This window comes from Eleutherodactylus coqui, chromosome 3, assembly GCF_035609145.1.
Source record: "Eleutherodactylus coqui strain aEleCoq1 chromosome 3, aEleCoq1.hap1, whole genome shotgun sequence".
In the NCBI taxonomy this organism is placed as follows: Eukaryota; Metazoa; Chordata; class Amphibia; order Anura; family Eleutherodactylidae; genus Eleutherodactylus; species Eleutherodactylus coqui.
The window spans coordinates 309,994,118-310,016,140 of NC_089839.1; the positions used below are offsets into that span (position 1 = coordinate 309,994,118).

The window sequence follows — 22,023 nt, forward strand, 5'->3', positions numbered from 1 at the left end:
TCGCGTCTCTCATGGCGCACATTTCACAGACTTTTCGTCTCCGTGGGCTCCTTCTTATTCCTCTGCCAGGTGCGGGCGGTCCAGGAGGTCGCACGTATTTACGTCGATCTTGTATCTATCCCGTCTGTGTACATTCTTGGCCTCTGTCCGCCGCCCCGTCCGCCGCGTGTCGATCTCCGCGGTCTCCCGCGCGGCAGCCGGTGGATTTAACTCTCGCTGCACAAAATATACTTATAAAAAGGGAAGCGTTTTTTCCGCACATCAGAATCTGCGCAGTTCCGTGCTGTGAGGGGCGCCGCTGCGGCTCACATGATGTCACATGACTGCATCGCCGTCACTGCTGTCCAGGCTTGCAGATTATCGGATGGCGGACTAGCGGCATGTTATTACTCTGATGCCGCCATTGATGATCTTCTTCTTCTGTTTTGCAGGCTGATCGAGGCGTTCCTCCAACATGTCGGTGATCGTGGCGCAGTCGCATTATATCTTCGGTCTCCGACCAAAAGTTGCCAATAACATCTGTTACTTTGATGAACAAACTGTGATCTTCGCTTCCGGCAACAACTGCGTCAAGTACAACGTGGACCAGAAATGGCAGAGGTTTATTCCAGGTGGGCGGAGCCGCGGCAGACCGCAAGAGACCGGGCGGGCAGTAAAGGGGGCTCCACCGACACGTAGAGGACCCCGATCACTGCTGCAGGCGGAGATGGTGCAGGACAGGACCCCCTCGCCTCTCTGCTGACCGACAGTCTTGTTGCTGGTGATACACCGTAACCATAACAACCGCTGTCTTATTAAAGCGACTCTGCGGTCTGAGGGCCAAATCCTGCCCCGGCACAAAGGGGGGATTATTACCTGCGGTTGTTCTTCTCTGCCGCCCTTCCGATCTGCCTGTTCCGGGGCTCATTTTTAACGTCATGTTAGTAGTTCTGGCCAATCAGAGAGCAGGTTCAGCGCCTGGGTATCTAACATTGCATGTAGGGGATTAGATACCGTGAAGATTGTGTCGGCCATCTTGGACTGCTGATGATGGGACCACAAACCAGCCGATCGGAGGGGGGGAGAGAGAGAAGAACAACTGCAGGTGATACACCCCTCCCCTTCGCAAGGTCAGGACAGATTTTTGTCACTTAGGGGGTGGGGCTACGTGACGACATTGGTCACATGGTAACAAAAGTTTGTGACTTGCTGTCGCGTGCCTCTTAAAAAAAAGTGCATCCTCAGCCGGTCGCAGGAAGTGGCGGCTGCAGGCGGCGTCCACTGATGTCACTTGTGGAAACGTCTCTTCTCACGTCCAACCAAGTCTTTTGCATGGGTGTTGTCAGCCACGTTAATTGTGATGCTCACCGCTGATCGTTGGCTGCGCCACCCCAGTGGGACTCTGCGATCCTTGTGCTGTCCGACACGTATTGCCATGAAGCCCAAGCCTATAGGTTGTCCGGCTCCTCGCTCTCAGAAAAGTGACCTTCTAGTCTCAAACAAACCAAGATGGCCGCACCGCTCCTCTGATACTTGAAAATAAGGAAGATGGAAGAATACCTCTGGAGCGCCACCTATTGGATGGCAGCATACTTGCAAATCAATGAGAGACAATACCCCTCCTGACCCACATCACAGGCCATAACCAGCCAAGCCAGGATCCCACCGCACTGATGAGGGGCAAACACCCCGAAACAGCTGTCTGTGCATGGATTTCTGGCTTGGATTTCAATTCCCAATCATTGCTCTACAGACTTGTATAAAGGGTCAAGCATTGATTTGAAGGAATGCTGCCTTCCAGTAGGTGGCGCTGCAGAGGTATTGTTTCATCTTCCTTATTTGCATATTACCCAGAGGAGCATGCATGGCCTTATAAGTCTCCTCACTCACCTTCTTGGTGCTCTTCCTAAGGAGAGATGGTACCCATTCTAAATACTTGATGCATCAAGGCTTGTATAAAGAGTTTGACTTTGACTTGCAGGAATGCTGACTTCTAATGGGTGGCGCTGTAGAGCCGTTGTTCCATCTCCCTTATTTGCATAGTTAAAGACATTACACGCTGCTCTGATTGGCCAGCTCAGCTCATATAAGCAACGCTAGCCAATCAGAGCAGCGTGTAGTCTCAGACTACCAGTGCGCAGTGATTGGTGGTCAGAGAAGCGGTGCGGCCATCTTGGTTTGATGTCTTAGGTTATCTTAAGTGGAGAATCCCTTTTATTAATTAACTTCAATTGAAATGTGTTGAACTGAATGCTGGTTGGCCCTCCTCACACTTCTTGTAGGTTACCTCTCCTCGCACCCTTTGTTACTATTGTGGTTTTGGGGGGGTGCCTTGCATTGTTCACACCACCCACTGCGAAATGGTCTGCGGCCCCCTCCGCCCCGCAGCAGTCATTGGCCACACAAGACTTATTGTCCGTAACGTAACGTCTGCTGAGAGAAATTAATGCAAATCTGTGGCAAAATTTGCATCCATACGTGTCACTTGCCGATTTCTGTGGATCTTGATGCGTATTTGTAGCATATTGCGCCGACTTATTTGAAGGAGTGAAAATCCGCAGCGTAAATTGGCCCGCTATGGATGATTATCTGCAGCTTGTGGGAGAGATGCGGAATCCCTTCATACCGTTCATGTCGCAGCCAATTGTTCTGCAGTAAATGCGCAGTCTTTCCGCTACTTGCGGGACGCCCTGAATGTCCTCCACGCGGATGTCTGCTATATGTGATATTCTCATGTCCTTGTCTGCAGGCTCAGAGAGGAGTCAGGGAATGCAGGCCTTGGCGATCAGCCCCAACCACCGCTACCTTGCCATGTCTGAGAAGGGCTCCGACAAGGCTACAATCACCATCTACGATTTGGCATCTATGCCTTTCAAGAAGCGTAAAGTCCTGAGCGCTTCAGACTTCACGGCGCACGAGTTTGTCAGCATTGCGTTCTCTCCCGACTCCAAGTACCTGGTGGCGCTGTCGGGCTCTCCGGACTGGCAGATCATCTTCTGGATGTGGGAGAAGCAAAAAGTGATGGCGAGCGTCAGGGTGGACAGCCAGTATGGCGCTATTTACCAGGTAAGCTCCCTGCCTGCGACTCCGTATCCATGAGCATCTCTCTGGCACCCGAATATACTCCCTGACTGAGAACCAATGCACCAAGAAGGTGAGGAACCAAGTGAAACTTTATGTAGGACTGTAATGATATAAGGGATTCCAATATCAGAACAGAATGATCATGTATTGTGGAGAACCGACTACTTGTAGGGAGGCTCTAGTACCCTGTTGTACCGCCTTAAGCTTAGATACAAGATGTGATACAGGTGGGCATGGAGGCTCTAGTACCCTGTTGTACCACCTCTAGCTTGGATACAAGATGTGATACGAGGGGCATGGAGGCTCTAGTACCCTGTTGTATCGCCTCTAGCTTGGATACAAGATGTGATACGGCTGGGCATGGAGGCTATGGTACCCTGTTGTACCGCCTCTAGCTTGGATACAAGATGTGATACGGGCGGGTATGGAGGCTCTAGTACCCTGTTGTACCACCTCTAGCTTGGATACAAGATGTGATACGGGGGGGGGGGGGGGGCATAAGGGTCTAGTACCCTGTTGTACCGCCTCTAGCTTGGATACAAGATGTTATACGGGGGGCATGGAGGCTTTAGTACCCTGTTGTACCACCTCTAGCTTGGATACAAGATGTGATACGGGCGGACATGGAGGCTCTAGTACCCTGTTGTACCACCTCTAGCTTGGATACAAGATGTGATACGGGTGGGCATGGAGGCTCTAGTACCCTGTTGTACCGCCTCTAGCTTGGATACAAGATGTGATACGGGGGACAGGACATGGAGGCTCTAGTACCCTGTTGTACCACCTCTAGCTTGGATACAAGATGTGATACGGGCGGACGTGAAGGCTCTAGTATCCTGTTGTACCACCTCTTCTGTCCTTTAATGTTGTAGGTGAGCTTCAACCCCCACGACAACGCCCAGATCTGCGTCACGGGACACGGGGTCTTCAAAATCTTCCGCTATGTTGATGGGAATTTGAAACAAACAAATTTTCAAAAAGTGGAAGCCCAGAACTTCCTGAGCCACGCGTGGCTGTCTGAAGACCGAGTCATCTGTGGAACGGACAGCGGGAGACTCTGCCTGTGGGAGTCTGGAGATCTGCGCTGGGAACAGAACGTCGGTACAAGAGCGCAGCCTCAGCAGCTGGACAAACGGAGAGCGTCTACAGAAGGCGGACGGTGAGTTATCAAGTGCATCAAAACATGAGGCTGCACCCCCACCAATAGGGAGACCGCCGGCAAATCCGTGGACTCACTAAAGTCCACTAATGTTACGTGCAGATTGGGCCGTGGATTCAGTGCTGATTTCTCCTCTTTAGGGCTCCTCCATACTACCGCATGCGTTTTTACAGTCGCCCGCCCACGCTGAAAATCTCATGAATGAAGAATAGCTGCGATCAAGTCCGGTTATTTTCTGCTGCGGCGTATCAGAAAAAAAATACGCTGCAGCGTGGAAACCCCTCGAAATCCCAGGAATGGCTGCTAAGGCTTAAATAGCGGCAGCTGTCTTCTTTTTCGAGCACCGGACGCAGCTGAACTCCCTCCCCAGCTCCCATAGGAGTCTATATGAGCCTCCAGCGTATCTTGGCAAGACCTATCTTTGGACACAGAGCATAAAATCGGTGACCCAAAAACGGCTGCCAATGTTCCATTTTTGACGGCGAGATTTTTTTGCGCTCATCTGAATGAATACTTTGGAATCTAATACTTCAGATGGTCATGATTTTTGCCCGATTTTTGGATGCAGCTAAATAGCTGCGTACATACGGCCGTGAAAATAAGGCCTTACGGCGTAAGCTCGGCTTCACACGGACGTATTTACATGCGCAATACGCAGATAATACAATCCACTCATATCAATGGCTTGATTCAGATTTCCGTATTTTTTCCGTAAATTCCCTGTTTTGAGTCATCTGGGCGGTGCTTGCAGCTCCCGGACTCCCTACATCAGCAGACTCGTACCCCTCCTCTTGCCTGCCGCCTCGCCCGCCTCCTGATGTTACTCTTGTCCTGCTGAAATGACGTGCGCAGAGGGCCGCACAACACGTGCAAACAATTTCAGCGTGACGAGCGCTGATGTCAGGAGCCAAGGGAGACGGCGGTCGAGAGGAAGGGGTGTGATTATTCAGAGAGCTGCAGGCTCCGCCCAGATGACTCCAGACCGGGCATTTACATACAAGGCGCCAGAGAGTAAAAGTATGAATTTGGGGGTGACTCTTATTCTGTGTGTAACGCACTGAACATGCTGGGGAGCGCTATGGAGGAACGTCTGGAGATAGGTTCCCTTTAAGGGATTGTAGGTGTAGGGGTCAGGACCCTCCTCTATTAGCCGGAGGGGAGACCTGCGGCAAAGAATGTGTCCGACTCCGGAGAACTCCACGTGATCATGCATTACATAGTAGCCAAGGGCAAGGGATGCTTAAAGGGGTATACTGGCCAAAGACTGTAGGCCAAGCCAGAAAATGCTGATGAGTGATGGGATACAGAGATAGCGCAGCAGTTGGATAGAGAGAACCTCATGACCTTTATGAAATGACCTTTAATGGTTTCCGTTGTTCTGCAGCGCCCCCTCGGCGTCGGGCAGCTCTTCGTCACCCCCCTTGCGCATCAATTCCATTCTGGCTTACTCCAAAGGCTTCCTGTGTTCCGGCGGGCCCGGCGCCGTCTGCATGTTTGAGAAGGTGGAAGATCGAGAGCTTTACAGGAGGGGGCGCAACATTAAGGTATGGAAGATTGCGTCATGTGACTAATATGGCTGCCGGTGCGCCACATCGTACGCATCACATATTACTTCCATGTCTGACAGATCCCGCAGGATAAGAACCACAATGACTCGGGTCTGTCGGAGCAGCAGGAGGTCCTGTGCATCTGCCTGAGCCCCTCCGAGGAGACAGTGGTTGTCAGTACGGACCGCAGCCAGCTCTACAGCATCGCCCTGTCCTCCACGGACGTCACCAAGGTGAGGTGATGCCTTATTGCACCGCAGTCCTCCTCTTCATCAAGTCCTGGGTGACAATGTTTAAACTCATTTTTTATCTCCTTTTTACTCCCCATAGGGGACTTGAACTTGCGATCATTTGGTTGCTCATAGATTATAATGCAGTACCACAGTATCGCATTACTCTGTGGTCTCACAGATATTAGCCCTGGGGACCTTTTATAAGACCCCGGGCTGCCATTGCAGCCAAACGACACCTCGCGATCTCATTGCGAGGGCTATTTGGGACCCCGGAATATCCCCGACTGTTCCAGCTGGGTATCAGATGTCAAAGACAGCCAGCACCCGCCGTGTATGGAAAGGGATCCGCTCCCGATCCCACATACAAATCCTGCTTGCCCAATATGTAAATGTACGCCCTGAGGCTTGAAGGGGTTAATGGGGGTTGGCCAGGTTGGGGAAATACTTCCCTGGGCCAGTGGTGTTGGAGCCTCCTCTTCTAGCCCAGTCCTACACCGGCTCCGGTGGTATGGCCCCTCCCCTGCCTATGACATCACAGCAGGGGTCGGCTGCTTGGCATATTTGAATAACTAAGCCGTCCCCCTTCTCCGTTTCCTCCCCCGTCTCATGATTCACCTCCTTACTGCTCGTTCGTCTTGCAGGGTGATGACGCTCACTTCGAGTTCCTGACTGAGCCTTGGCATTCCTCCGCCATCACTGGATTGAGCGTCTGCATCCGTAAATCTCTGATCGCCACCTGCTCGCTGGACCACTCTGTTCGCATCTGGAACTATGAGAACAAGTACGGACTCTGTATATCTACCCTCATAGGCCTCTGTAGAGTCATGTAGAAGGTGCTGGGGGACTTCTATCCTGCAATGATTCTGTCCTGTTGATTGTCAGCTCTCTGGATCTGTACAAGGAGTTCCAGGAGGAAGCGTATAGCATCTCGCTGCACCCGTCTGGATTATATGTGCTGGTGGGATTTTCTGACAAGTTACGGCTAATGAACCTCCTGATTGATGATATTCGCTCATTCAAAGAATTCGCAGTCCGTGGATGTAGAGAGGTGATGAATATTTTGTATATAGTGGTTCTTGTCCAGTTGTAAACTTTTGGTGGCCTATCCTCAGGGTAGGTCATCAATAGCAGATTGGCAGGGGTCGGCCACCAGGGTCCCCTGCCAATCAGCTGCTTTCTAAGCTGCCACAGCTCTGTTCCTACAGCAGTGGCTAGACTTGGTATTGCAGGCATTACATTCATTTCAATGGAAACATGGTTTGCAATACCAAGCCTGGCCACTGCTGTAAGAATGGAGCTGTCTGCTTCCTGCAGAAATCACCAAAGTGTACCAGCACATTAGTCCAGTAATTGGTGGGGATCCCGAGAGATGAACCTCTGCCGATCTGCTATTGATGACCTATAATGAGGATAGACCTCCAATAATTTACAACTGGACAACCCCTTTAAGTGATGAGATGCGATTTCTGTCTGTACAGAGGTAAGTTCACAGCAGCAATAGTGGATTTCCTTTTTCTGCTCCTTTCGGGGAAGAAAAAAACGCTCTTTCGTCCTGTTTTCTAGCTGAAATCAGCGACGGAGGGAACCTCCAATGCTGATGTGAACGAGCCCTTAGATGTCAGAGCTGCTGCCGAATCGGGAATTATGTCTCATCACTTAAAGAGGGATTGACGAAATTGTAATACTTTGTGGCGACAAGAGACAACTGCGAAAATGACAATAAAATGGGAAGAGAGTCATATCCCAAGGGAACATCTTCCATTATCTGTAATTTACACTGACATGTCAAAAGTCATGGGACAGGAACTAATATCATCTAGGACCCCTCTATCCCAGCCAAGTGCAGCAGCTCATCGCGGCATTGATTCCATAAGAGGGATGCTGAGCCATCTGGATGCCCCCACAGCTCCTGGGTATTTGTAGGTGCAGGATCTCAGGGGTTAATGGATGTCTCCACCACATCCCATAAATGCTCACTTGGGCTCATGTCAGGTGAACGTGCGGCCGCTCCATTCATCTCCAGAACACTTCTGCAACACATTCTGGACAACTTGGGTCTGATGGCACGGTGCATTATCCTGCTGGAATATCCCATCATTATGGGGGTCACCGAGCAGTGAAACGTAGTGGGAATCAGTCAATGATGTGTTTAGATGGACCAGTAGACTCGACCCATGCCATTAGAACACCCCACACCAGTATGAAGCCCCCACCAGCCTGCGCAGTGCCTGGTTGACAACTGGGGTCCGGGGCTTCATGGGGTCTACGTCACACAAGAACCTACCATCAGCCCGAAGCATTTGGTTCCGTGACCCATCGGACCGCACTGCATGCTGCCAGTCCCCTAGGGTCCCGTTATGGCCCTCATGAGCGCAGATGATGACATTACTACAACATGTCCTCAGTATTTCACCTCTATTTGCACAGTGTTTGCCCAATAGAAAATAATAAAAATATGGAAGCAAATGTGCAAAAAAATCTCTCATGCGACGCGTTCCAAAAATTGATGTGAAAAATACGACCTTGTGAAGAGTCCCATTAATTTAGATTAGCCCCGTATCAGCCCGCGAAATAAGGACCAAATACGGAGGTGAAATACAATCGTCTGAGAGGGGCCCTAAGCGGTGTTTACACGGATGAGAGCGACATCAGACCAAAAATCTGGGGCCCAGAGCGCAGTCTAGCCTTCGGGTAAAAATCAAGAAAGGCATTTACATACGAGGGCCATTTTTATTTTGTTTTAGTAACCATAGAAATGAATGTGCGATATCACCCAAAAAATAGGACATGATGTGATATTTCTAACCGAGACTCTAGAACAGGTTGTTTTCACATGCGAGTTCCATCCATATCGCAATCAGATGGAACGTGCGCGAGGAAATCATCCATGTAAATACGGCCTCGGTGTCCCATTACTAGTCCTTTCAGTCCTCGCTATGCAGTGGAGTGGGGTCTTTGGAATGGGGTCTTCTCTGCACCATGAGCATCTCTCTGGCCCCCGTGTATCAGACAGTCACCTAAATGTCAGATGGAGAGCTGAAGCTTGTGAGCGCAGCCATAGGAGCGCATTCAGGCGCTGAGTTGCGGCGTGGATTCTGCCCCACACACCCGCAGCAATGCACAGTCCAATCTCTGCGGGCGGCGTCTTGTGAATGCCATCCATGTGTTCAAACAGTCATTAAACATCCCGTCACTCGTTACGTTACACGACTCGTTATCCGCACCGACATCTGCCACCTCTCTCTTCACAGTGCGTCTTCAGTCACGGAGGACATCTCTTCGCCGCCGTGAACGGTAATGTCATCCATATTTACTCTACAGCAACCTTCGAGAATGTAATCAACCTGAAGGGCCACAATGGAAAGGTAGGTTGGATTCTGTCCGCCGTCGTTACTGTCAGAAGGAGTCGCTGCAGCCATTAGCAATTATCATGTAAGGAGAAAAGTGCCAGGAACTTGTTTAGGATGTCGGCACAGGCTCCGAGCTCTGGACCTGCGCCATTGTAAATGTCTGGGGACTGAACAACATGGCAACCGTAGCAGTAACAGTCATACAAAGAGAAAGAGAGCAGTACTTACCCATCCTCAGCCACAGGGATCCAGCACCATTGCCCTGCCGTCCTCCCGCTGCTGTAGAAGATGACATCACAGGAAGTCAGTGGGCTGCTGCAGCTAATCAGAGGCTGCAGCATCAATGCCTGTTCTCCTGGCATCAGCGCTGCCGCAGTCAGGTGACTTCCTGTGATGTCATCTTCTACAGCAGCGGGAGGATGGCGGGGCAACGGTGCTGGATACCATCACCTGAGGACAGGTAAGTACTGCTCTTATTTTAGGACAGTTACTGCTATAGTTGTGGTGTTTCACAGTAACCAGACGACCCCTTTACAGGGCAGCTGAGGTGAAGGCAGAAGCACTTTCTGACCACCTCTCTTGAAGTCTATGGGGTGCTCAGTGATGTGAATGGAGGCAGCGGCCATGTCTGTTGGACCAGCGACCTCGTAACACTTTGGTCATGTGTTATTGTGTGTCTTGGGGGTCAGGTGCGCTCCGTGGCCTGGAGCGTGGATGACAGCAAGCTGGTGTCCTGCGGCCTCGACGGAGCGGTCTACGAATGGAACTCACTGACCGGGAAGAGGGAGTCGGAGTGCGTCCTGAAGTCCTGCAACTACAGCTGCGTGGCCCTGTCCCCCGACTCCAAGACCATCTTTGCTGTTGGATCTGATCAGACGCTGAAGGAGATCAGCGATTCACAGGTGAAGATCTGCGTATTGTATATCCCTTGTGTATCTAAGCCAGTTATCCCCAACCTGGCACTCTACAGATGATGCAGGACTATAACCCCCAGCATGCCCTGGCAGCCTGCAGCTAGCAAAGCATGATGGAAGTTGTAGCTTTGCAGCAATTGTAGAGCCACAGTTAGCGGACCAGTGATTTGGGCTATTCTATACCTTTGTATCCATATTAGATCTCACAGGAAGTGCTCTCCTTCGATGTGACGTATACGGCGGTCGCCATCTCTCATTCCGGACGCATGGTGTTCACCGGCACATCCACTGGCACCGTGCGCTCCATGAAATACCCGCTACCTCTTCATAGGGAATACAACGAGTACCAGGCACACGCCGGACCAGTCACCAGGGTAAGAGCGGAGATAATGGAGAGTCCAAACCTACAAGGTCAGGTCCGCGGATTCCACCGCAAAATCTGTGTTACATGCAGGCTGTGCTGCAGATTCATCTCCGTTTATCGAAGCGGTGAAATCTGCGACATTTCCACATTCTGAATTCTGCAGCATCATCGCTTTTCAATGCTCCATCCAAGTTGTTCCGGACTGCAGTTTGCTGCAATTCTGTGTTGTGAAAGCTGTTTTGCAAATCTGCAAATTTTGAACTCACTGTTAAAAGGATTCCCAGGACTTTTAGGTGAGGTCCACACTGGGCGGAGTTGCTGTGGATTTCTGTATGGACCCTCCACACGGAAATTCAGCGACATTTACAGTAGCGGCACATTGGACAGGATTTAGCAAATCTCTTCCACAAGCTGCGGTAATGACCCGCACAAAACCCCTTGCAGAAAGTGACTTGCGGCGCAGAATTCAATTCCGCAGCATATTAATTTTATCGCCATCTCCACTGCAGAATTCACCTCCTCTCAGTTTGCAATAAAACGCCCACCAAATGGTATAAGTTTGGAGACAGGCTTTCCTCGGCTGAACTGCAGTGGAGTGCCCGCTGCAGACATTCTGCTGGATGTCAGCCCGTGTGGACCCACCCTTACTGTTGATGGTCACCAATAGTTGATCAGCTGGGTCCGCAGCTTGGGATCCTCACCAGTTAGCGGATGCCCGGACCCGCTGTCAGTATGGACGGTATCTACTGTCAGTATGGACGGTACCCGCCGTCAGTATGGACGGTACCCGCTGTCAGTATGGACGGTATCCGCTGTCAGTATGGACGGTACCCGCTGTCAGTATGGACGGTATCCGCTGTCAGTATGGACGGTACCCGCTGTCAGTATGGACGGTACCCGCTGTCAGTATGGACTGTATCCGCTGTCAGTATGGACTGTATCCGCTGTCAGTATGGACGGTATCCGCTGTCAGTATGGACGGTATCCGCTGTCAGTATGGACGGTATCCGCTGTCAGTATGGACGGTACCCGCTGTCAGTATGGACTGTATCCGCTGTCAGTATGGACGGTACCCGCTGTCAGTATGGACGGTACCCGCTGTCAGTATGGACGGTACCCGCTGTCAGTATGGACGGTATCCGCTGTCAGTATGGACGGTACCCACTGTCAGTATGGACGGTACCCGCTGTCAGTATGGACTGTATCCGCTGTCAGTATGGACTGTATCCGCTGTCAGTATGGACTGTATCCGCTGTCAGTATGGACGGTACCCGCTGTCAGTATGGACGGTACCCGCTGTCAGTATGGATGGTACCCGCTGTCAGTATAGACGATACCCGCTGTCAGTATGGACGGCACTGGAAACAATGGCATCTTTGCTTGCAGTAGTAAACTGGGCTGCTGCAGTGCTATCAATGCTATCTGCTTCCAGCGCTGCCATACTGACAGCAGACCTAGGGATCAGCTGACCAGCAGCGATCCCAAGCAGCAGACCCTCGCTGATCAGCTATTGATGCTCTATCTTAAGGAAGGTCATCAATAGTAAAAGTCCCAGGGACCCCTTTCAGATTCCCGTATTAGTTTGCAGCTTTCAGTCCTCGGATCTGCAGATCAGTTTGCGTTCCCCTTAACATGTTGTTATAGTTTTTGCGCTCGGTCTATAATCTGCATCTCATCATTGTCCCCATTCGTTCCTCACCTTCATGTGTCGCCCCTCTTGTGTCTTCCTTTCAGCTGGCTGTGACCTACGACGACCAGAATCTCCTCTCCATCTCTGAAGACGGCTGCCTTATGGTGTGGAAAATCTCCGACAAAGAGAGCCGAGGCCTGAAGAGGGATAAAGAGCTGACCTACGCCGAGGAGGTGCTGGTCACCAAGTCCGACCTGGAGGAGAAGGTGGGGGTTACCTGCAGTACCAATCTACACTATGTATCTGTATATGGGTCTACATGAATCATGAGAGTTTTCCAGGACTAAAAACACATAATGGGCCAGAAATGTGAGAAACCAGTCATACTTCCTCCTTAAATTCCCCGGTCCATTGCAGGAGCCCGTGTCCCAGCCGCTCCAATGCCGGAAGAAGCTGCAGCGGTCATGATATTATCGCCACTGAAGCCTGTGATTGGCTGAGCAGTTACATGCACCTTATGGCAGGGAAGAGGCTCTTGTGCTGGACCACCGGGGGGCTCTGTAAGGAGGGGGGATTATATTGTTTAACCTTCCCTGTCCATTATATTTTATTATTCCTATAAACCCTTTAATGGTGACTTACAGGCAGATGCCAACCAATAGCTGAGCGCTCACTACTGGGGGGCTTTTTCCTTGAGTCCAGAGCAGCCTATGAAGTCAGGGCTGACAAGTCGCAGTACTTAGGGTCTCCACCCACTGGTGGGCTTCCTGCTCTTGATGGAGTTCACCCTTAAAGGGGTTGTCTAGTATAGAAAAGCCATTTATATACACCCTAGCAGATAATTCTGAGTTAAAGTGACCCTCTGGTTTCAGGACAAAATTCTGTCCTTGGACCTGCAAATGTTCTTCTCTGTCATCCGGCTGATTTGCCTTTTCTGGTCCCGCTTCATCCAAGATGGCCATAGCAATTTTCTATCTAGCTAATTACACATTATGCACTGCTCTCTCATTGGCCCGTGCTAATCACCTGAGCAGCACTGGCCAATCAGAGAGCATGTATAGTGCATTGGTAGACTCAAACCCCATTTACACGCAACGATTATTGCTCAAAATTCATTCAAACATTGGCTTTTGAGCGATAATGTGATAATCGCTGCGTGTAAACGCTTCCATCTTTCACTCTTCGGCTGAACAATGATTTTTAGGTGAGCATAAAATCCATCGTTCAGCCGGAGAAACATAGCAGGGACCGCACGCTGTGTTCCCCCACGGGAGCAGCTGATTACATTGTATTCAACTGACAGTATTCAACTTGCCAAATAGACATTTATAGAACAGCACGGCAAGTGGTTCAGCACTCCGTTCATGATCATCGTGCACAGTTCCCATGGTAGTAGCACAAAGGAGCGAGTAAAATGTGCCTTTTGTATCACTGACAATAGAACCAGGTAATGCTGGAACTGAAGACTCGCGTGGAGGAACTGAAGATGGAGAGCGAGTATCAGCTGCGACTGAAAGACATGAACTACAACGAGAAGCTAAAGGAGCTGACCGAGAAATTCATCCAGGAAATGGAGGTTCTGAAAACGACAAACCAGGTAAGAGATGCACGGCCCAAACCCACAACCCTCATCATCCCACGGAGCACTCAAGTATCACCATCACCCCCATCATTCAGGTACTAAAAGCTGACGCCGAGAGGCAAGGACTGAAACACCAGGACGAATTAGCTGAAGTGATGGAGATCCATTCCCGGGAGCTGCAGGATCTGGGTACGGGACTCCGGATACTTTATGCTTTATTTGCCTTCAGATATTTTTGGAATTTTTCAGATTTTCTCTGCTTAACACAAATCCAATGTTTATTTTGCAAAAGGATCCAAAGCAGAAGCCCAAGGCTGACAGTCGGATTTCTGCCACTCTGTGCCATTGATGTACCGCAGATCCACACGAGGATTAGCCCCATTGGCAGTCAGTAGGGCTAATGCTCAGTGAAGCCGCGGATCCACATAGAACACGTGATTGGTGTTATCCTGGGGCATGTAAATGGGGTTACAAAAGTCCTATTCGCATACACTGGATGGGGAATGTTAGTGGATTCAATGATGATTTAGGTGTGGAATCTGTTCCCAAGTCCTCATCAAATCCATGACATGTGAACACATCCCCATCCCCAGGACTTTCCTGTCCTGTCTTGGGGGTTTACAATTCATACTTATATCTCGTACTGGGAATGCGAGGCGACAGCCAGTATGGAGCGTTGAGGCGGCGTACATTCATGTGATCACCGCAGCCAATCACTGGCCTCAGGGGCTGTGCTTGAAGGACTGCTGGGGCCAGTGATTGGCTGCTGCAGTCACATGGTTGCACAGTGCGTCATCACTCCACGAAAATAAACAAAGACCACCAGGGACCACTGGGGCTGCGGGAGAGTAATGTTTGATTTATAACACTTGCTACAGCCAGCTTATCAGTTTATTTTTTAACCTCTTGGAAACCTCTTTAAAGGGGCGGTCCACAAAATCTACTTATCCTTTATCCACAGCATAAGGGAAAAGTACCTGATCAGTGGGGGCCAGACTCTGGGACCCCCACTGATGACAAGAATGGGGGTCCTGAGTGCCCATGAAGGAATGGAGTAGTGATCACGTGTTTGTATTACAGCTCCATTCATATCATTGGGACTGCCGGAGATAGCCGAGCGCTTCTACTTATATTTAGCGCTTATACTCAGCAATCTCCAGCAGTTCCATAGAAATGAATGGAGCAGCAACGCGAGCATGTGACCACCACTCCATTCAGGGCCATTCTTGTGATCGGTGGGGGTCCCAGCAGTCAGACGCCCTCCATTCAGATACTTAGCCGTCAGTCTGTGCGTAAGGGATAAATAGTTTTCGTGGATTAACTATTGTAAAGCTGGCCAGACATTAAAGTCATCATCTGGTTTTGGATAAACCAAGATGGCCGCACCGCTTCCCTGACTACCTGATATACACTGTGCATCAGTAGTCTAAAACACTACACCCTGCTCTGATTGGCTAGCGTTGTGCGCGTGAACAGAACTAGCCAATCACAGCAGTGTGCAGTGTCTTAAGTAGTGCTGGCCAATCAGAATGGCATGTAGTGTCTTAGACTACCAACGTACAGTATGCATCAGGTAGTCAGAGAAGCGGGGCAGCCATCTTGGTTGAGGGTCACTTTATATGGTAGCAAATTTTGAGAGGACCTATTAACAGTCTATTAGACCTCACAGAGTGTATTCCAGCATTCACTAACAGGAGTAGAAAAGATCCTACTAATCAACCGGGATACTAATGGCAGGTTGGGGCGGGTCCTCGTTAGCATCCGGTCAGCAGCGATCGCTCGTTTGTCACCTTATTCTGGAATATTTCACTTTTCAGAGACGGCAAATAACCACAAGCTGCTGCTGGAGTACGAGAAGTACCAGGAGCTGCAGATGAAGTCCCAGCGCATGCAGGAGGAGGACGAGCGGCAGCTGCACGAGCTGGAGGAGAGCAAGAGCCAGGCCTTGGAGGAGCTGACAGAGCACTACGAGACCAAACTACATGAGAAAGCGGCTCAGCTCCAGCAGGTGAGGGTCCTTACTGTAGCCGCTTCTACACAAGAGCACACCTTTACAGGTGGGGGATGTTTGAGCTGGCTGGGTGTGGATTTCTCCAGCCAACAAATCACCACCGGTCCGTTGCACATAAATACCAGCCCCTCTGGTTAGAGGATGCTGCTTTCCTCATTTCCCTTTTGTTTGCATCCATGCATGTTTACCAGTATGGTGTGAACAGTGGTGTGTTCTGGGGATCTGTGCAGGTGGCCGGACATGTGATATGAACAGTCCTGTTCTGTGTGGTGCGCATTCTCTAGTGTGTTGGTGTGAACTATGTCCTGCTCTGCATGGAACATTTAGGGCCAGTTAGGTTCGTAGGTTCTAGCATGGGGCCATCCCTATTGGGAAAATCGCCCCGCTTGCAGGCAGGACTCATGGGGTAAGTTGTCTTGTGAGAGTAGGGAGTCATGAGACAACGGGGACCCTTGTCGCGGGGCTCGTGAGCTTAAGGGTCTTGGCCAAAATACAAACTAGTACCTCATACCGTATCTATTTCATCTGTTTATGCGTGTAGGTATGTTAGATGAGTGTTTTGGGTGTTTGTCAGTCATTGTGTATGTCTGCCCGTGAGTCCAGTTCGCAGTTCACTATCTTTTGGTGTTCCGTGTGTGCATTTGCATAGTATTTCAGGTAACGGAACCAGCGCATCCGCATAGGGGGTCTTATTATACTCACCTAGCAGGCTCGGTTCAGGTCCCTCTCACTTCTCTCCACAGCTCTGATGCACTACCCACAGTCCTCAAACGCTCATACAACATCACTTCCTAGTTACGGGATTCATTAATCCCGCCTCCAGGAATTGATGGCTGTTATTGGTTCTTCAACTACTGCTCAGCCAATCAATGCAGCGCTGGATGAACCAATGTGATGGCTGTGATTGATTGGCTGAGCAGTGGTGGAAGAACCAATCAACAGGCATCGCGTTGTAGAGGCAGGATTTATGAATTAGCTGAGTTGCGGCCAATCACAGTCATCGCATTGGTTCATCCAGCTCTGCATTGATTGGCTAAGCAGCGGTCGAAGAGCCAATCACAGCCATCGCTTCCTGGAGGTGGTATTTATGAATCCCGTAACCAGGAAGTGATGTTGTACGAGCGGCTGAGGACTGCGGGAAACGCGCCGAATCACGCTGAATCCTAGAGAGCAGTGGGAGGGACCTGGACTGATCCTGCTAGGTAATGTATTCTTTTTTAATGTAATGTAACTAGGGATTATTTTCGGGGTAGGTCTTATATTTCAAGCCTCCTCGAAAATTAGGCTAGGGCTTATTTTTGGGGTAGGTCTTATTTTGGAGAAAACAGGGTAGCTGTCTACAAATATTTGAGAGGCTGTCACAGTGCAAAAGGATCAGCCCTATTCTCATCTGTACAAGAAAAGACTAGAAGCAATGGGATAAAACTGAAAGGGAGGAGACACAGATTAGATATTAGACAGTGAGGGTGATCAATGAGTGGAACAGGTTGCCACGGGAGGTGAGGAGTTTTCCTTCAATGGAAGTCTTCAGAGGCTGAACAGAGATCTGTCTGGGGTGATTTAATGATCCTGCATTGAGCAGGGGGTTAGACCCCATGACCCTGGAGGACCTGTTAACCCTGGAGGTCCCTTCCAACTCTACCAGTCTATGATTCTACATTCTAACCCTCAGGTAACCAATATGCCGAGAAATGTGCAGCTGCAGCTGAACTTTGTGGGTAGGTGGTTATTGCCTTGAGCAGGGTCCTCCAGGAGTGGAGTGCCGTTGCCTCTTCTGTCTGTGCCCGGTGTACAGGAAGACATTGACCTTCTTACTGATGGTCTCCAGGCCAGATGGTCGGGAAGCATTTGAATGTGTGGTATCTTTCTCAGACTCAGGATGAAGCTCGTCAGCAGCTGAGAGAATTCAAAGAAACCAAGAAGCAGATAGAAGAGGACGGAGACCGAGAGATCCAAGACATGAAGATAAAGTACGAGCGGCGCCTGCGGGAGGAGCGAGAGAACTCCCTGCGACTGAAGGGGGAGAGCGGAATTATGAGGAAAAAGGTAAAACGTGTGTAGATTACGTATACAGGCAAAAGTCAGAAGCCCCCAACCACCAGCAGGAGGCGCAACCCAGTTGTTCAATTCTAAAAAGAAAAAGAGAAAGCAAATGCGGAAAGAAAATGGCTGATTAGACGACATCAGCATCAAAATCTGCAGTTAGCCCTATGAATTCTGCAGCAGCAAATCCCACCGCGTCCCGTATGAAAGGTCCCTTATAGTCAAGGCGTTCCGTCCAGCATGTGTCAGATCCGGCACTTCCGCTTTTGATGTTGTTCGGCTCCTAAGATGGAGTGACAGGCGCCGGGGTGAACTATAACAACCTTTTTTTTTTTTTTTTTTTTTTTAAATAAAAACATCATTGGCTCATTCAAGCAAAAAATTGTTCAGTCATTCACATTCACTGTAATAGTGAATGAGAACAACTGAATGATCGGTATTTAAACTGAAAGATAAATGAACGAGCCTGCAGAAAATGAATGATGAGCGAAAAGTGAGCGATTATCATTCATTGTTTGGTCGTTGGCTCGCGTTTAGACTGAGCGATTATCGTTCACTTTCTCCTGTTTGAAGGATTATCGTTCCATCTAAATGGGCCTTAACACGGCTGGGATCAGAGTTCTCTCCAATCCTGGGCATTAGAGTGACATGTTGGTCATATAATACAGTCAGCACCCGCAAGTAATGGTGACAAAATAGTAAGATGCGGTGATGGCATGGGCAAAGAAGCTGTGCCCACACCACCACATAGTACTACTACTGCACAGTTAGGCTGCATTCCCCCCCCCCCACACACACACATACATATATATATATAATGGGGTAATACTCCTGCCATGCACCCCTGATGGAAGCCCCCCGTGTATGGCAGGTTATATGCACATGTTCCCCATGGAGTCGATGCAGTCTGACTCCACTAATAGATTTCTCTCATTACTTGTATGTATTAGACCGGCTGAGCACAACATATCATTATTTGTACGTTCCCGGATTTCGGACTCTCCCTTTACACATTTACCCGATATGTTCTCCTGACTGCCGTAACCTGACATGTCTGACCCTCATCTCCCCTGTAGTTCAGCAGCCTGCAGAAAGACATTGAAGAACGGACGGCCGAGATTGAGCGGATGAAGATGGAGGAGCAGAAGCTGCTGGCTGTCATCAAGTCTCTGGATAAGGACATCCAGGGGCTGAAGAGAGAGATCCAAGAGAGGGACGAGACCATACAGGACAAGGTGAGTCCTCTCTGCACAAGATCTCTGCATGCTGTTAGTGAATGGAAACTGCTGACATAGATGCCAGGGTCATTACCGTGTATGTACGCTCTCAGGTGTAATGCGCTGGGCACCTGCGGCGGTGGAACACGAGCTACAGAGGTTTTCAGCCTCTGGGGGTAAATAGGAATACTTCTATTCAGGGCTCATTCAGAGGAACATAATTTTCGCGCTGCTTCATGCGATCTTTACAGCCCCTATAGCCGCGATCGTTTTGCGCTGCTAGCAGCACATAGAACGCACTTATATTAGGAAACGGCGCGCACCTAACAAAGATAAGACATGTGAGTGCAGGTTGTATGTAGCCCTGTGGTGCGCACAAGATAGGACCTGACCTGTTCTTGCGGCGTGCTGCGCAGGATTTTCCACTTACTCCTATTGGGAGCTGCATAGTGCGCAGCGCACCTGCGATCGTGTGAACGGGCTACCTCAAGTAGCTGGCAGCAGCCCGTTCATGCGATCTTTACAGCTCCTATAGCCGCGATCTTTTTGCGCTGCTAGCAGCACGAAAATTATGTTCGTCTGAATGAGGCGTCACTGACAGCAAGTAGAGATCCTGAAATCTGTGTATAATGCTTTACATTTATGCAGTTATTAAAGCCTATGTTCTGCTTTGTAACCCGTTTACTTGTGGCTCCATTGTATCTACATTAAAATATAAAGCGACTTTGCAATTAGTCTTCATTAAAGGGGTTGTCCCGCGCCGAAACAGTTTTTTTTTTTTATTCAATAGGCCCCCCGTTCGGCGCGCGACAAACCCAATGCATGGGTTAAAAAAAAAACCGTTTAGTACTTACCCGAATCCCCGCTCTGCGGCGACTTCTTACTTACCTTACCAAGATGGCCGCCGGGATCTTCACCCACCCACCATGGTGCACCATGGGCTCTGTGCGGTCCATTGCTGATTCCAGCCTCCTAATTGGCTGGAATCGGCACACGTGACGGGGCAGAGCTAAGAGGACCAGCTCTCCGGCACGAGCAGCCCCATTCACCAGGGAGAAGACCGGACTGCGCAAGTGCGTCTAATCGGGCGATTAGACGCTGAAATTAGACAGCACCATGGAGACGAGGACGCCAGCAACGGAGCAGGTAAGTGAATAACTTCTGTATGGCTCATAATTAATGCACAATGTACATTACAAAGTGCATTCATATGGCCATACAGAAGTGTATAGACCCACTTGCTTTCGCGGGACAACCCCTTTAAATGTTTCCTGCTGTTTTGGGTCTACAGACTATACATGTGTCTCCATGGAAGTGTGCCAGCAGCTCGGGTGCTAGGAAAGGATTTCTTTATTTGTGAATTCCAGTAAAGATATGCAAAAAACATGGATAAAAAAGCCCAGTCTGAGTATTCTAAACGCCTACATGTTTCGAGCCGGAGCAGCTAGTTGTATGCCATTACTTGGAGCTCCTGCTTGAAACATGCAGGCATTTAAAGCACTCAGGGGGGGTGTTGTAACCGTGTATTTATTTGAATGTTGAAATAAATACATCCTTTTATACCATTCGAGCTGCTGGACAACTCCTTTTCTTCTATATTTACTCATAGTGACTCTCTGCTGCTGTGCACTTGGTGTGGAGAACATGCAAGGCCAGGGGAGCTGAGAATTCCTCTAGTGTATATGTCTCTATGCAGACAACAAACGCACTCTGTGTAGTCAGATGGTGACATTGTACCCATGTATCGGTCTCCCATTTCCTGCTCATGTATGTTAGGAAGAAGTAGGGGACAGACGGAAGGGAATATGCTGCAGGACCAGACTACAACGGGTGTGTTTGTTGTCTGTTACCATGGAGACACATAGGTCTGCATAGCAGTTGTAGATACTGTGACAGTAGGATCATGTCAGTGTCGTCACCAGACCGGGTCTCTGCAGTGTTCACAGCGCTATCCGCTTCTACAGTTACTGATTTAGCGCATACAGCACAATGGAAGTCGTAGCTTTCTTCGCTCTCACATCCTGACCTCTGTTCTTTCTGGTCCAGGAGAGGAGAATCTACGACCTGAAGAAGAAGAGCCAGGAGCTGGAGAAGTTCAAATTTGTTCTGGATTATAAAATCAAGGAGCTGAAGAAGCAGATCGAACCCCGAGAGAACAAGATCAAGGAGATGAAGGAGCAGATCCAGGAGGTAGAGGGGAAGGGGGGGTTAATACACTCATTGATAGTAACATCTCCCCCCCCCTCCCAGAAGGAGTATATATATATCCACTCACTGTCAGTAACATCCCTTCCCTAGGAGTTACACATAGTCTGCGGCAGCACAGCGATGCAGCAGCAAAGTAAAAAAACGTTTATTCCTCCATTTCCAAGCATGGCTGCGGCGTATACTATATACTGTATACTGTATACTGTATACTGGCCGAAATGTCGCAGCCATGCTTTGAAATGGAGGAATAAAAGTTTTCTACTTTGCTGCTGCATCGCTGTGCTGACGCAGACTATGTGTCTCTTATGGGTTATCTTGGAACTATAGTCCGGGTTCCCTTTTTGTGGCTTTGCACTGCTGGACTCGCCCTGTTGGTAATAAGTGAGCGCTGCTTGTGCAACTCTTTTTCCTTCCCTAGAAGTTGTTGGAGGGAATGAAACTTTCTGTGTGATTGTAACATTGATATCAGTAAGTGATACCAATATCAGAGCAAGAGGAGCATTCATTGTGGAGAACTGAAGAGAGGCTCTAGTACCCTGTTGTACCACCTCTAGCTTGGATACAAGATGTGATACGGAGGGCATGGAGGCTCTAGTACCCTGTTGTACCGCCTCTAGCTTGGATACAAGATGTGATACGGAGGGCATGGAGGCTCTAGTACCCTGTTGTACCGCCTCTAGCTTGGATACAAGATGTGATACG

The 22,023-nt window shown here is 49.6% G+C and overlaps 1 protein-coding gene across 2 annotated transcripts in view; it reads left to right on the forward strand.

Annotated features, from left to right (window-relative positions):
- CFAP57 (cilia and flagella associated protein 57) overlaps positions 1–22,023 on the forward strand; it is a 29,890-nt gene that overhangs the window by 366 nt on the left and 7,501 nt on the right. For both annotated transcript variants that reach the window (XM_066597893.1, XM_066597892.1), the window contains exons 2-18: positions 432–611; positions 2,729–3,045; positions 3,936–4,222; positions 5,607–5,766; positions 5,850–6,002; positions 6,644–6,783; positions 6,885–7,050; positions 9,254–9,367; positions 10,042–10,254; positions 10,467–10,640; positions 12,365–12,526; positions 13,702–13,857; positions 13,938–14,031; positions 15,660–15,850; positions 17,726–17,899; positions 18,973–19,131; positions 21,160–21,303. In XM_066597893.1, coding sequence (XP_066453990.1) covers positions 455–611; positions 2,729–3,045; positions 3,936–4,222; positions 5,607–5,766; positions 5,850–6,002; positions 6,644–6,783; positions 6,885–7,050; positions 9,254–9,367; positions 10,042–10,254; positions 10,467–10,640; positions 12,365–12,526; positions 13,702–13,857; positions 13,938–14,031; positions 15,660–15,850; positions 17,726–17,899; positions 18,973–19,131; positions 21,160–21,303 — 2,961 coding nt within the window. In that variant the 5' untranslated portion in view covers positions 432–454. The remainder of the gene's footprint in view (positions 1–431; positions 612–2,728; positions 3,046–3,935; positions 4,223–5,606; positions 5,767–5,849; positions 6,003–6,643; positions 6,784–6,884; positions 7,051–9,253; positions 9,368–10,041; positions 10,255–10,466; positions 10,641–12,364; positions 12,527–13,701; positions 13,858–13,937; positions 14,032–15,659; positions 15,851–17,725; positions 17,900–18,972; positions 19,132–21,159; positions 21,304–22,023) is intronic.